Source organism: Cotesia glomerata, linkage group LG3 (assembly GCF_020080835.1).
Source record: "Cotesia glomerata isolate CgM1 linkage group LG3, MPM_Cglom_v2.3, whole genome shotgun sequence".
In the NCBI taxonomy this organism is placed as follows: domain Eukaryota; kingdom Metazoa; phylum Arthropoda; class Insecta; order Hymenoptera; family Braconidae; genus Cotesia; species Cotesia glomerata.
This window is the reverse complement of record NC_058160.1, coordinates 18,083,267-18,097,181: the sequence shown is the minus strand read 5'-3', so window position 1 is coordinate 18,097,181 and position 13,915 is coordinate 18,083,267. Positions and strand designations below refer to the sequence as shown.

General features: G+C 32.9%; 1 protein-coding gene and 1 long non-coding RNA gene across 6 annotated transcripts in view; one reads left to right on the top strand and one right to left on the bottom strand.

Moving 5' to 3' along the window:
• LOC123262022 (synapsin-like) overlaps positions 1-13,915 on the bottom strand; it is a 118,861-nt gene that overhangs the window by 43,534 nt on the left and 61,412 nt on the right. For all 5 annotated transcript variants that reach the window (XM_044723996.1, XM_044723995.1, XM_044723997.1 and 2 more), the window contains 2 exons: positions 4,351-4,678; positions 3,565-3,818 (listed from right to left, as the gene is read on the bottom strand). In XM_044723996.1, coding sequence (XP_044579931.1) covers positions 3,565-3,818; positions 4,351-4,611 — 515 coding nt within the window. In that variant the 5' untranslated portion in view covers positions 4,612-4,678. The remainder of the gene's footprint in view (positions 1-3,564; positions 3,819-4,350; positions 4,679-13,915) is intronic.
• Positions 10,834-11,452, top strand: LOC123262037. Its single transcript, XR_006508830.1, has 2 exons — positions 10,834-10,875; positions 11,260-11,452. It is a non-coding gene; the product is annotated as an uncharacterized LOC123262037 (long non-coding RNA).

Sequence of the window (13,915 nt, the reverse complement as noted above, 5' to 3'; positions counted from 1 at the left end):
CGATGTTTAAGGCCTGATAACTCCGAAATGGTTCTCCGTACGCATATATTCATTTAGAAAATTTTTGTAGATCGTTAAATTTCCTACAAGAATATGTATCGATCATAGCTATAAAATGCTTCGTTGTTGACTAGCAAAATTCAAAAGTAAAAAAAATTTTTTTTCTATGTTATTTAAATGGAAATAAAAAATTAATTACAGCCACCTCTATACATTAATATTAAGGGCTGAGATTTTCACAATGTCTTCGATTAGGGATACTCTGAAGAATTTTCAAAGTTCTTCGAAAAAAAAAAAATAGTTTGTTTTTTTGAAACACTCTAATACATATATAAACTTTTGAACTATATGCATTTTCCGACTCAGCTCGACGAGTATAGTCGAAATATAACAAAATTTTTTAAAAGTTCCATCATGAGGACCAATGCAATAGTTAGATTTCTATGAAATCTACTAAAAACACCATTCGGCCACACCCGAAATAGAAGGTAGATTTCATAGAATAAATTATCATCTTATCTCAATTACTTTCGTCTGATATTGAATGAAATTTATTTTAACATACATAATTAGGTTGTATTACACATTGCCTGAAGGTGGTTTAATTGAACTCTTACCTTCGATGAAGAACTAATAATCGTCAAAAAGTTAACGTTATTTACGTCAAATTAGAGGTGATTCTGTGAGCTTTCATATGGATTTATCAAAAATTAGCTATCTTTTTTCTATCAAAAGTTATACATAAACGAAGTCACCGAAAACGTAATTTTTACTATTTTGATAATTTTGAAGAGCTACCATTTTTAAACTTATTGACGGATTTCGCTCATCTTCGAACTCATTCACGGTTACCAAAAGAATATGTGTAACAAATTTCATCTAGATCCGTCAAAAACTGTAGACACAATCGCGGCAACATCCCGAGTTATATTACATGTATATGGGGTATTCCATGCCAAATCGACCACTTTTAAACCCGACTCCTTTAGATTTAGCTGAAACTTTTATATTCTTTTCTTTCTTTTGTAAGACATTTTTGAGAATTTTTTCAAATTTTTTATCCAACCCAAAAAAAGTTATAAATTTTTGAAAAAAATGGCTTTTTTATTTTTAAATAGCCATAACTTTTTTAGACATTGACCTTTGGGTACCTTTTTTTTTTAAAAATTTTTGTTTTTGAATGAACTTTTCGAAAAAATACATAAAAAAAATTAAATATGATCAATTCTATAAAATAATCGGTTTTTTTTTAGCAAAATCGTTATTTTTTCAAAGTTCGTCACTTTTTTTAACTTCCCGCTATGAAAATTGAAAATTTTCAAAAATCGGGAAGTTACTGGCTTCACCTCGTTTTGCGAAAATCTAGTTTTCATCAGATCTCGACGTTTTAAGGTCACAGGAAGCTTCCCTGACTATTCCCGCGATGGTGTCCGTGCGGCTGTATTTGTGTGTGTGTGTTTTTGTGTGTGAGTGTGTGTGTGTGTGTGTGTGTGTGTGTGTGTGTGTGTGTGTGTGTGTATGTATGTATGTAAACCTCTTATAACTTTTGAACGGCTCGACCGATCGGATCGAAATAGGTGGCGATCCAAAGAATATTATTGCCATTAAATTTCGTAAAAATTTGAATCGATTCGGTTCGCTACATTTTGAGAAATCTCAAAAATAAAATTTTGAAAAAATCGTTTCTTTGGAATAACTTCTAAACGGCTCGACCGATCAATTTCAAAAACTAATCCGCTCTTAAATTTAAAAAACCACGTTGATTGCCACCAGTCCCGTCAAAATCGGTTGATTCGTTTGAGAATAATCGAAAACGAAAAATTTCGAAAAAAGTGTTTTTTTTTCACATAACTTCGACATTTCTTTTTGGATCGTTTTTGATGAAATAAAATACTTATTAGAGCCTAAAAAACCACGTCGATCGCCACCAAGAACGTAAAAATTGGTTGACTGGTTCGTGAGTTATCGTTGTCGAAAAAATTTAGAAAAAATGAATTTTTCAAATTTCTCTAGGATTTTCGGTTCGATCAGTTTGTGTTCAAAAGTATATCATAAAATTTGAACAATTGCGTGGAATACTGCTAACCGCGTGAAAATCGATTCATTCATTCAGAAATTATCGCAGTTTGAAAATTCAAAAAATACTGTTTCATTAAACTTCTATCAGACTTTTGAGCTCGAAGAACCTCAAAGTATAGAACAGCTATCGATTTGAGTTTGGAGAGCTCATAATGACACAAAAACTATATTTTTGAGCTCAACGACAAATGTTGAGCGCTTAGGTATCGAGATAGCAGGAAGTTGCAAGGATGGCCATTAGGGTCAACCATTTTCCTAATTTTTTTTAACTTCCCACTAAGAAAATTGAAAATTTTCAAAAATCGGGAAGTTATTGGTTTCACCCCGTTTTGCGAAAATCGAGTTTTCATCGGATCTCGACGTTTCAAAGTCACAGGAAGCTTCCCTGACTATTCCCGCGATGGTGTCCGTGCGGCTGTATTTGTGTGTGTGTGTGTGTGTGTGTGTGTGTGTGTGTGTGTGTGTGTGTGTGTGTATGTAAACCTTTTATAACTTTTGAACGGCTCGACCGATCGGATCGAAATAGGTGGCGATCCAAAAAATATCATTGCCATTAAATTTCGAGAAAATTTGAATCGATTCGGTTTGCTAGATTTTGAGAAATCTCCAAAATAAAACTCAAAAAATCGTTTCTTTGGAATAACTTTTAAACGGCTCGACCGATCAATTCCAAAAACTAATCCGCTCTTAAATTTGAAAAACCACGTCGATTGACACCAGTTCCGTCAAAATTTGTTGATTCGTTTGAGAGTTATTGAAAACGAAAAATTTCGAAAAAAGTGTTTTTCTTACATCACTTCAACATTTTTTTTTAGATCGTTTTTGATGAAATAAAATAATTATTAGAGCCCGAAAAACCACGTCGATCGCCACCAAGAAGGTGAAAATCGGTTGATTGGTTCGTGAGATCGTTGTCGAACAAACTCGGAAAAAGTGAATTTTTCAAATTTCTCTAAAATTTTCAGTTCAATCAGTTTTTGTTCAAAAGTATACCATAGAATTTGAAAAACTGCCTGGAATACTGCCAACCGTGTGAAAATCGGTTCATTCATTCAGAAGTTATTGCGGCTTGAAAATTCAAAAAATACTGTTTTATTAAACTTCTATCAGACTTTTGAGCTCGAAGAGCTCAAAAGCTTAGAACAGCTAACTCTTTGAGCTCGAAAAGCTCAGAAATATGATAAGTGCAATTTTAAGCGCTTAGATATGGAGTTAGCGAGAAGTTGCAGGGATGGCCTTTAGGGTCAACCGTTTTCCAGATTTTTTTTATGGACCTGATCGAGTCAGATATGAACAGATCTGATCAGACATAAACATGCCTGACCAGATCAGGTCAGACCCGGTCATTTTTCATATCTGATCTGACATGGCATGACCTGAAGACTCATGCCTGTTCATATCTGATCATAACTGATCATTTTTTGCCGGGTAGTGAATTTTTATTCGAAACTTTATTTATATTAATATTATTCCAATTTGTCTTACCTTATAACTTTAGAACCATTACGGAAGACGGCCATCGACACCATTGTCCCTAATTCATTAGCTGTTAAAGAAAGCTCTCGAAATTCAGCCTGCTCAACTCGAATTTCATAGTCCCCATGGAGCCTGCGTCCTCGAAAATACTTACTCCAATCAGTGTTCTGATCATCGATGACTAGCAGGGTAAAACAGCGATCTTTATTATATGCATGGCCTCGATTTGATCCACTTACGGCTGCCCCGAGAATCGATGCACCCTGGAATTAATTGTTATTTTTTTAATTTCATAATTTAGTATAATTTCATAAATTATCGTAATCAAGCATTTAAGAGTGTTTAAAAAGTACAATAATATTCGTGATTTAACATAATAATATAATGAACCTGATATAAGTCCTAATATGATTACAATTGCTTTACTTCTATAAAAATTATCGACTCGAGAAAAATGCTCTTGATTCAAGAGAATTATTACGAAGATAACCGATTGTCTTGTCTCAAAATGTTCTCGTTTTCATTTTTAACTCATTAGCTTAAGAAATCTTTGATCGATAATTTATATGCCTTAATTGAAAAAGATCTTATCTTAAATCCATAAAATTCGAATTTTTCGAACAAGAAAAATAAGTAAAACATAAGGCACGTCTTAACTTTGAATTATATACTCATTATTATTTTTAAACTCACATGGTATATAAAATAATGTTATGTTGTTGACATTTCAGTTAAAAAACTCGATGTCACTTTTTTATGCAGTTCAAAAAAATTCTAAAATTAAAATATTTATACCTGATCACGAGCTGCTCCAGTAAGACTTTGTACTCTCTGTAAAAGACTTTCACGAGTTTTTGCTGGTGACGAAGGTGCGCTAGTAGTTCTTGATCCATGTCTAAGATTAAGGCTAAGATCACTTGTCCCACTAATATTGCCACCAGAAGATGGTGTTGATGAAACTGGGGGCTGGCCAGATGGTAGAGTAGCATTGGATTGAGTTAACAATGCACGATCCGGAGTGCCTTGGTGAGGAGTTGTTGAGTCTTGGCGTACCATGGAGGCCACCCTAGAGTCGCTTTCTGGTTCATCATCGAGCTCTGAACTTAAATCACCCGATGAAAACCTACACTTGCCAAATAAACCGAAATAATAAATGCAAGAGTATACTTTATCATTAACTCGAAGATTTAACCACTCACACATTCTCTTTATTCACACTGCCCATCTTTACATCTATGAAACTTAATTTTTAACGATAATTGTAAGAAAATATTTCAAGTTTAGTTGAACTTTTTTAACTTCCCGCTAAAAAAATTGAAAGTTTTCGAAAATCGGGAAGTTATTGTTTTCACCCCGTTTTTCGAAAATTGAGTTTTCATCAGATCTCGACGTTTCGAGGTTCTATAAAGTTTCTCTGACTATTCCTGCGGTGATGTCACCGTGACTGTATGTATGTATGTATGTATGTGTGTGTGTGTGTGTGTGTGTGTGTGTGTGTGTGTGTGTGTGTGTGTGTGTGTGTGTGTGTGTGTGTGTGTGTGTGTGTGTGTGTGTGTGTGTGTGTGTGTGTGTGTGTGTGTGTGTGTGTGTGTGTGTGTGTGTGTGTGTGTGTGTGTGTGTAAATCTCTCATAACTTTTGAACGGCTTATCCGATTCAATCGAAATAAGCTGCGTTCTAAAGAGTTTCATTGCCCTTAGATTTCTGATACTAGTTTGAAAAATTTGAGTCGATAAATTTGGAGAAATCTCAAAAATAAAATTTCCAAAAATCCGTTTTTTTTAATAACTTTCAAACCGCTCTATCGATCAATTCCAAAAACTAATCAGCTCTAAACCTCAAAAAACCACGTCGATCGCCACCAGTCCGGTCAAAATCGGTTGATTCGTTCGTGAGATATCGTTGTCGAAAAAAATTGAAAAAAATGTTTTTTTTAGAATTTTTATGAAATTTTTGGTTTGACCAGTTTGCGCTCTAAAATTTCTTAAGAAGCTCAAAAAACTGCGTTGAATGCCGTAAACCGCGAGAAAATCAGTTGATTCATTCAAAAGTTATTACGGTTTAAAAATTTTAAAAATAGTGTAATATGAAACGTCTATCAGACTTTTGAGCTCGAAGAGCTCAAAAGCATAGAACAGTTATCTCTTTGAGCTCGGAGAGCTCAAAACAAACCAAAAATGATATTTTTGAGCTCTTCGAGCTCAAAAAAAAATAGGTGAAATTTTGAGCGCTTAGGTATAAAGTTAGCGGGAAGTTGCAGGGATGGCCTTTAGGGTCAACCGTTTTCCTAATTTTTTAATAATATAAGGGAAAACTATTTTCGAGCTTAAAAATCTGTACATAAAATCTCTATTTATGCTCTCGAACAGCTTATTTAATTGCAAATTCAACCGCTTTCCAGTATTATTTTAACTTCACGCTAAGAAAATTGAAAATTTTCAAAAATCGGAAAGTTATTGGTTTTACCGCGTTTTTCGAAAACCGAGTTTTCATCAGATCTCGACGTTTCGAGGTCCTACCCATATAGCAATCTTTTTCAAGGCTTGAGCAAATCTGGTCTCAATTTCGATAGTTGTTAGTGTCTTTTTCTACCTATGGGTCTTGCTCCAGATACTTGTAGCAAATTCAATTGACAAGTCTTGAACAAGCCTTATACAAGAACTTTCGGTCAGATTATAGCTCAAGAATTGTGTAAGAAAATTAAGAAAATCTGAAGATGCTTATCGATAAACTAACCATATCAATTCTTGAGAAAAACTAGAAAGATAAGAACACCAGAAGCATGCTGAATATACTTGTGCAAGACTTGCTCAAGATCTGCTCAAGATCAAATGTTTTCGAATGACCATTTGCATCATTCTACCCCTCCTATATTTACTACAGGATCAGCGGATATCATTCAGCTTAACCTCTTAGAGTATAGACCTACTGTTTTATCAATCAAGACAAAATTACTTTAAAATGAGCACCACTGAATCAATATATCTTCAAGTAGTGGAGGGGAAAAAGTGCTATAAAATATATAATGCATCATGCATCTTGAGCAAATCTTGAAAAAGTCACACTTTAACATTTGCTGTTAGTTTTTGGTTGACAAATGCTTTAGAAATGAACAAATTACTGAGAATTACGGATCTTGAGCAAATCTTGAGCAAGTCATGGGTAAGTGTCTGTTGTGAGTTTCTGATTCAAAAAATCCGTCAGAAAGTTTTTCAATGCACCTTGCATTAGACTTGTCTCATATTCTTGCACAAGATGTCTTGAGCTAGTTATATATAAATCTTGAACCAATTCTTTCTACATGAACTTGAACAAGACCGATATGTAGAAAAAGACACTAGCAACTAGGGGTTTTGCTCAAGACACTGGTACTTAAATCTTGCTCAAGCACATGTTACCTAGATAGGAAGCTTCCCTGAATGTATTCGCGATGATGTCCGTATGTATGTATGTATGTGTGTGTGTGTGTGTGCGTGTGTGTGTGTGTGTGTGTGTGTGTGTGTATGGATCTATGTAAACCTCTCATAACTTTTGTGCGGCTTGACCAATTTAATCGCAGTTAGTGTCATTCGAAAGGGCTTAACTGAACTTAGATTTTGAATACAATTTGGATCGATTCGTATCGGTAGATTTTGAGAAATCTTAAAAAAACTACAAAAAAAATTTTTTCAAAAGTGGTTTCTTTAAAATAACTTTTAAACGGCTTAACCGACTGATCCCAAAAACTACTCAGCTCTTAACATCAAAAAACCACGTCGATCGCCGCCAACCCGGTCGAAATCGGTTGATTCGTTCGTGAGTTATCGTTGACGAAAGAAAACCGAAAAAAGTGTTTTTTAGGAATTGCCCCGAAATCCCTAGTTCGATCAAATTAAACTTAAAGATTATTCATGAGGCTCAAAAAATTGCGTCGAATACCGCCAACCGCGTGAAAATCGGTTGATTTATTCAAAAGTTATTGTGGTTTGAAAATTTGAAAAATAGTGTTTTATCAAACTTCTATCAGACTTGTAAACTCGAAGAGCTCAAAAGCATACAAAAGCTATTTCTTTGAGTTCGGAGAGCTCAAAATAACACACAAATTGTATTTTTGAGCTCGAAGAGCTCAGAAATATCATAAGTGCAATTTCAAGCGTTTAAGTATGGAATTGGCGGGAAGTTGCAGGGATGGCCTTCAGGATCAACCGTTTTCCTAATTTTTTTTTTCCGTTTCAACTGTGGTGATCAAATATTTATAACTGAAAAATGTTAACTCCTAATTTTTTGCAAAAATTTAATTGTTTGAACCAAAGGAAGCATTTTTTGGGTCAAAATATAACCCACGAGGTATTGTAAGTATAATAAGAAGAAATAATAGTCACGCCTAACATTAGTCATTTCATCAATATTTGTAATTTGAGGAGGGTTTAGCGATAACAGAAGTATAGTAGAGGAAACAAATATTCAAATTATAATTTATAATTATTTGAAGCTGAAAACTTCTTTCAAATTATGAAAATTTAAATAATAATAATGCTGTTTTTGGAGCTATTTTTAAGAAATATAGACTTTTATTGTCCATTTAATCGCATGTATCACTTAGCTTTTTATTATTTTTCAAAATTAAAATTGAACGCAATTAGTTGAGAAACAGTTAAGTTTTTTGTCTAGAATTATTCTAAAATTTTTTTAGTAGTCAAATTGATAACAACTTCACTAAAATCTCTTTAACCATAGATAAAACTGAAAAAAATACAATTCATGGTTTTATCAAAAAATTAGAGTTTAAGGAGGTTCAAGGTCATCCAGAAATGGAAATAGTATGTTGCATAATTGGTTCCACGTCAATAATTCTCAGCGCATAATCGTGTTGTGCCCTTTTAACATGATTTGAATGTGTGTTTACTCGGAAATAGGCTGAATCGTAATGTTCCCTAATTATAAGAAAATTATTGAGACATTAAAATTACTACATACGCCATCATATAAATTATTTACTTACATTTCATTATGAACAAACAATATTATCGTTAGACCAACAGTAGACATTAGACCAACACATAAGCTTGTTACCGTGTTGTGCCCTTTTTATCATGGTTTTTGTGTGTGTTTATTCGATATTAGACCAACACATAAGCTTGTTACCGTAATGATGAGATGTTGATAGTCGAGAAAAATTTGTTATGAGATGGTTTAGTGAGGCCTTTTTGGTGAAGATGTTTTTGGCTAGAGATCTTTTTATCTTAAGATATTATTGTCTGAGATATATTTGCCAAGACATTATTGGCTGAGAAATTATGAAGGGTCACCTGCATAATTAGAATACTTAAGATAGTCACCGAATAGTAATTTGGTTCAAGTCTTGGGCTGGTTTGGCTCAAGAATCGTGATGAAGTGTCTGTATATAGATTTTTACAATTCTTAGACAAGAAATTTACGGTAGATCATTCTTCAAGAATCGTCGAAGAATCGCTCCAGATATTTGTCCAAGATTCTTGGGCAAGACTGGGACCAGAATTCGTCCAGAAAATGGCTAGAAATGGTGGGGATCCCCACCACCACTTTTTGAGACTGAGTTGTGAAGGCAGAAGTTCTCATTCTTATTTTAGTACAATAATAATGCGCACTGTTAGTCTTTTTCGTTTCCCGCGCAAGTCTGGGTCAAACTTCTTTACCAACAATCTGAAGAAATTCTGGCTACAGACCTGTCACTAACCTTAACTAAATAACATTCAAGATTCTATTTTAAAATCTAGTCCAAGTCTGTCGCCAGTCTGGACAAATAATCTTAGTTGTGTCTGAGTCAAGAATTGTCCGATTCTGTTTCCACGGCATGGTCAACTTTCTGGCCAAAGAATCATGTCCAAAACAAATGATACTAGGGTCATGATGTGGCAAGGACAACTTTTTTAGCACGAACCGAAGGCCCATGACATGTGCCCCGGAAACATGTGCTAAATTAATTATTCTGGCTGCATAAGAACTAACTAAGTATAATACTATGCAATATATTTTATTCAACAATTATTTGTTTTTCGCGATGATAATCTGCGAAGTGAAGTCTACGACTGTTTAGCAAAATACCACAAATGCACAAAGTTAATTTAAAAAATTAGGTGAAATAAATTTAATTTAAACTAAATTCAAGTTACCGTATGTAGTGTACTAGCCGTTCAGAATAAATTTTGTCTTGAAACTTTAATGCGCTCAACTTGGTCTTATGAAGTTAGTAGAACGCGGTCAGTCAAAACCGTCAAGACTTTGCTTTTTGCACGTTACATTATTTCATTATATTACCCGGGTGGAAAATAAAGAAAACTACTTCGATTTTCTTCAACTTCAAGAGCAGAAGTAATAGATTTTAGTCTATATAAACGAAAAAAAGGGAAAAGTTATTTTGTTCCGTTATTTGTAAGAGTTAATTCTATACTAACAGCCCTTACAGATGTTTGCCCGGAAGATCTGAAACCAGAATCTTGGAACTTCTAAATCATTTCTTTTTCATGTATGGAGAGTAGGGTAGCGCAAAAAAACCGACTATTTTCAATAGATTTCATAGAAATCTAACTATTGCATTGGTCCTCATGACGGAACTTTTAAAAAATTTTGGTATATTTCGACTACACTCGTCGAGCTGAGTCGGAAAATGCATATGGTTCAAAAGTTTATATATGTATGTATATATATAGCATATATATATATATATATATATATATATATATATATATATATACATAGATAGATATATATATATATCTAATATATAAAATTCTCGTGTCACAGTTTTCGTTGCCATACTCCTCCGAAACGGCTTGACCGATTTTGATGAAATTTTTTGTGCTTATCCGGTATCTATGAGAATCGGCCAACATCTATTTTTCATTCCCCTAAATGTTAGCGGTAGTCCACCCCTAAATTTTTTTTTTATTTTTTAGACAAAATTTTTAATTTCTATTTCTTTATGATACAACATACAAAAATACATACAATCCTCAATTTTCACCCTTCTACGATCAAGTAATTTAATCATTTTTCCTCTCCGGTCAAAAACTGATCAATCGTCATTTAATAAGAACGAGCCGGTCTTCTTTCTTTCTCACTCCCTACACAGTTGTCGGCCATCATTATTGTTTATGCATCAAGTGTAGTAGTAACGTTGACAATTATTATTTTGCTATCTCAGTGTAACTCTCATATTAACTTTTAATCATTCCTATTTTATCAATAATAATTAAATTATCAATTTTGAGTGTATTTTGCACGATTAGTTAATCAAGTGATTTTATAACCTCAAAAGTAATCAACACGTGACACGAGCTTCCAATAACAACGGATTTTGTGTTGTAAGTATACTTTTTTTTATTTATATCGAAAATGTTGTTGATCTTATAAAAATGTAATTTTAATTTAATTTTATTAAAAAAATGTAATTGAACAATTAAGATTTTCATAGTTTTCAAAAAATCAATCATTATGAATCTTTATTTTGAAATGTCAATGGAAATATTGGTTGTATGAAAAAATTATAAGAGACAACGTTTTCATAAAATTTAATTTTTTACTTTTGTTTGAAAAATTTTTCCATAAAACTTATATTTTTGTTATAATTTCATAAATTAAAACTAATCATTTCAAAACTGCGGCAAAAATCCTGGCCCTAATTATACTTTTAACATTTTTCATCATTAAATAATTTCATTAATTCTATTTATGTATGTTTTGTACAGTGAGCAATGCCAAGAAAACGCAAAGGGGCTGATTTGAGCCGCAGTACAAGTAAAGCTCGAAACTTGCGAAATAGCAGATTCGAAAGAACAGAAAAACAAATCCAGCAACAAAATACTGATGCACGTGTCAGAATGGCGCAATTGCATCAAGAAGAGCCAGAAGATACACGAGCTGAACGCAATGAAGTCAGAAGATTAGAACAACGACAATCACGCCGTTTCACAGTCAATAGACGAAGAACAAATGACCAACAACGACAACAGATACATCGATTCACGGATTCCTATTAAACCTACAGATGTGCCAATTCAATTCAAACGTATTCAGTTTCCGATTAGATTGGCATTTGCAATGACTATCAACAAATCCCAAGGTCAAACGATGTCTGTTTGTGGATTAGATTTGAGAACACCATGTTTTTCACACGGACAATTATACGTGGCATGCTCTCGAGTGGGTAAACCATCCAGTTTGTTTGTGTTAGCTAAAGATGGACTAACAAAAAATATTGTTCACGCTATAGCATTAAGAGATTGATATTGTTTAATAGTGTTACTGTCGTAATTGTTTAATTAATGATATATAATTTTAAGGAATAAATTATAATAACTTAAAAATAATGTTTGCCTTTTGTTATTTTTATATTCCCTCATCGTTCACAGCGCTCCATGCTTATTTCACGCATATACCACATTCTTACATACATACAATATACACATTCTAACATACATACATACTTACAATAAGTAAGCTATTTTTTGTCTACACTAGAAATTACTAGGAAATTATTTATATGGCAAAACAACGTTTGCCGGGTCAGCTAGTATATATATATATATATATATATATATATATATCCAATATATAAAATTTCCATGTCACATTTTTAGTTACCGTACTCCTCCGAAACGGCTTTACCAATTTTTACCAAATTTTATATGCGTATTCAGTAGGTCTGAAAATCAGCTACTATCTATTTTTCATACCCCTAAGTGATAAGGGTTGTTCACCCTTAAAATTTTTTTTAAATTTTTTTTGGACGAAATTTTTTGTTTTTATTTTTTTATCATGTGGCATTAAAAAATACATACAACCCTAAATTTTTACTTTTTTATCACCAACCCCTATTTTTTTATAGCCATTTTGGTAATTTAATCATTTTTCATCCCGCTCGATAACTGATCAATTATCGTGTTTTTAACTGTAATTCGATTAAAATTTCCCTTAGCTTATGGCAAATCTAAAATTTTTTTTATGAAAATAAACATTTATTTTTATTATTAAAGTTTATTCCTGATATATGCTTAGTGTTACCAATCTTAGATTCTTAAAATTTGCCGCACCTTTACTGGTGAGTGAAATGCCACACTATACCGGTGTTACTTCTAAGTAAACAGCACGGAGTAGGGATGAGGCTGAAGCCGGTCTCCTGTTTCACTGACACAATAAGACTTCTCTCACTCCCTACACAGTTTTCGGCCATCATTATTGTTTATGTATTAAGTGTAGTAGTAACGTTTACAATTATCATATTGCTATCTCAGTGTAACTCTCATATTAACTATTAATTATTACTATTTTATTCATAATAATAAAATTATTAATTTTAAGTGAATTTGGCACGATTAGTTCAGTTAATCAAGTTTTAGTTAAACAAGTGATTTACATAACCTTAAAAGTACTCAACACGTGTCACGAGCTCCCACCAACAACGGCTTTTGTGTTGTAAGTATACTTTTTTTTTATAATTATTTGATATAATTATGACAAAATAATTTTTTAGTAAAATTCAATTTTTTACAATTTTTGTTTCAAATTTTTTTTCATAAAACTAATATTTTCGCTATAATCCTGGCCCTAATTATAACTATAACGTTTTCCATCATTAAGTAATTTCATTAATTCTATTTATATGTGTTGTGTACAGTGAGCAATGCCAAGAAAACGCAAAGGGGCTGATTTGAGCCGTAATACAAGTAGGTCCAAAAGTATTAGAGATAAAAGATCCCAAAGAACCGAAGAACAAATACAGCAACAAAATGCTGATGCACGTGTGAGCATGGAGCAATTGCGTCAAGAACAATCAGAAGATACACGAGCTGAGCATATTCACGCTATAGCATTAAAAGATTGATGTTGTTTGTTAGTGTTACTGTCGTAATTAATAAATGATATGTAATTTTAAGAAATAAACTATAATAACTTAAAAATAATATTGTTTGGCGTTTGTTATTTTTATATTCCCTTATCGTTCATAGCGCTCCATGCCTATTTCACGCATATACCACATACTTACACACTTATAATAAGTAAGTTACTTTTTGTCTACACTAGAATTTATCTAGAAACTAGAAATAATTTATATGGCAAAACAACGTTTGCCAGGTCAGCTAGTATATATATATATGTCGGAGATGGCATCGAGCTGTTTTCCCAGAGACTGGGAAATTCCTAATATTGTAGTTTGTCATTTAAGTAGTTGTGCATAGAATTTTAAAGTATAGAATATTAGTAATTATTTATGACTTAAGCCGATTATGTTCTTTTATGATTATGGCAATGGGCTTGAGTCTGGAGTGACAGTGGTCACCAAACGTAGCCGAGGTCACAGGATAGAAGAAAAGGTATCGACAGACAATGAGGGCTGTCGAAATA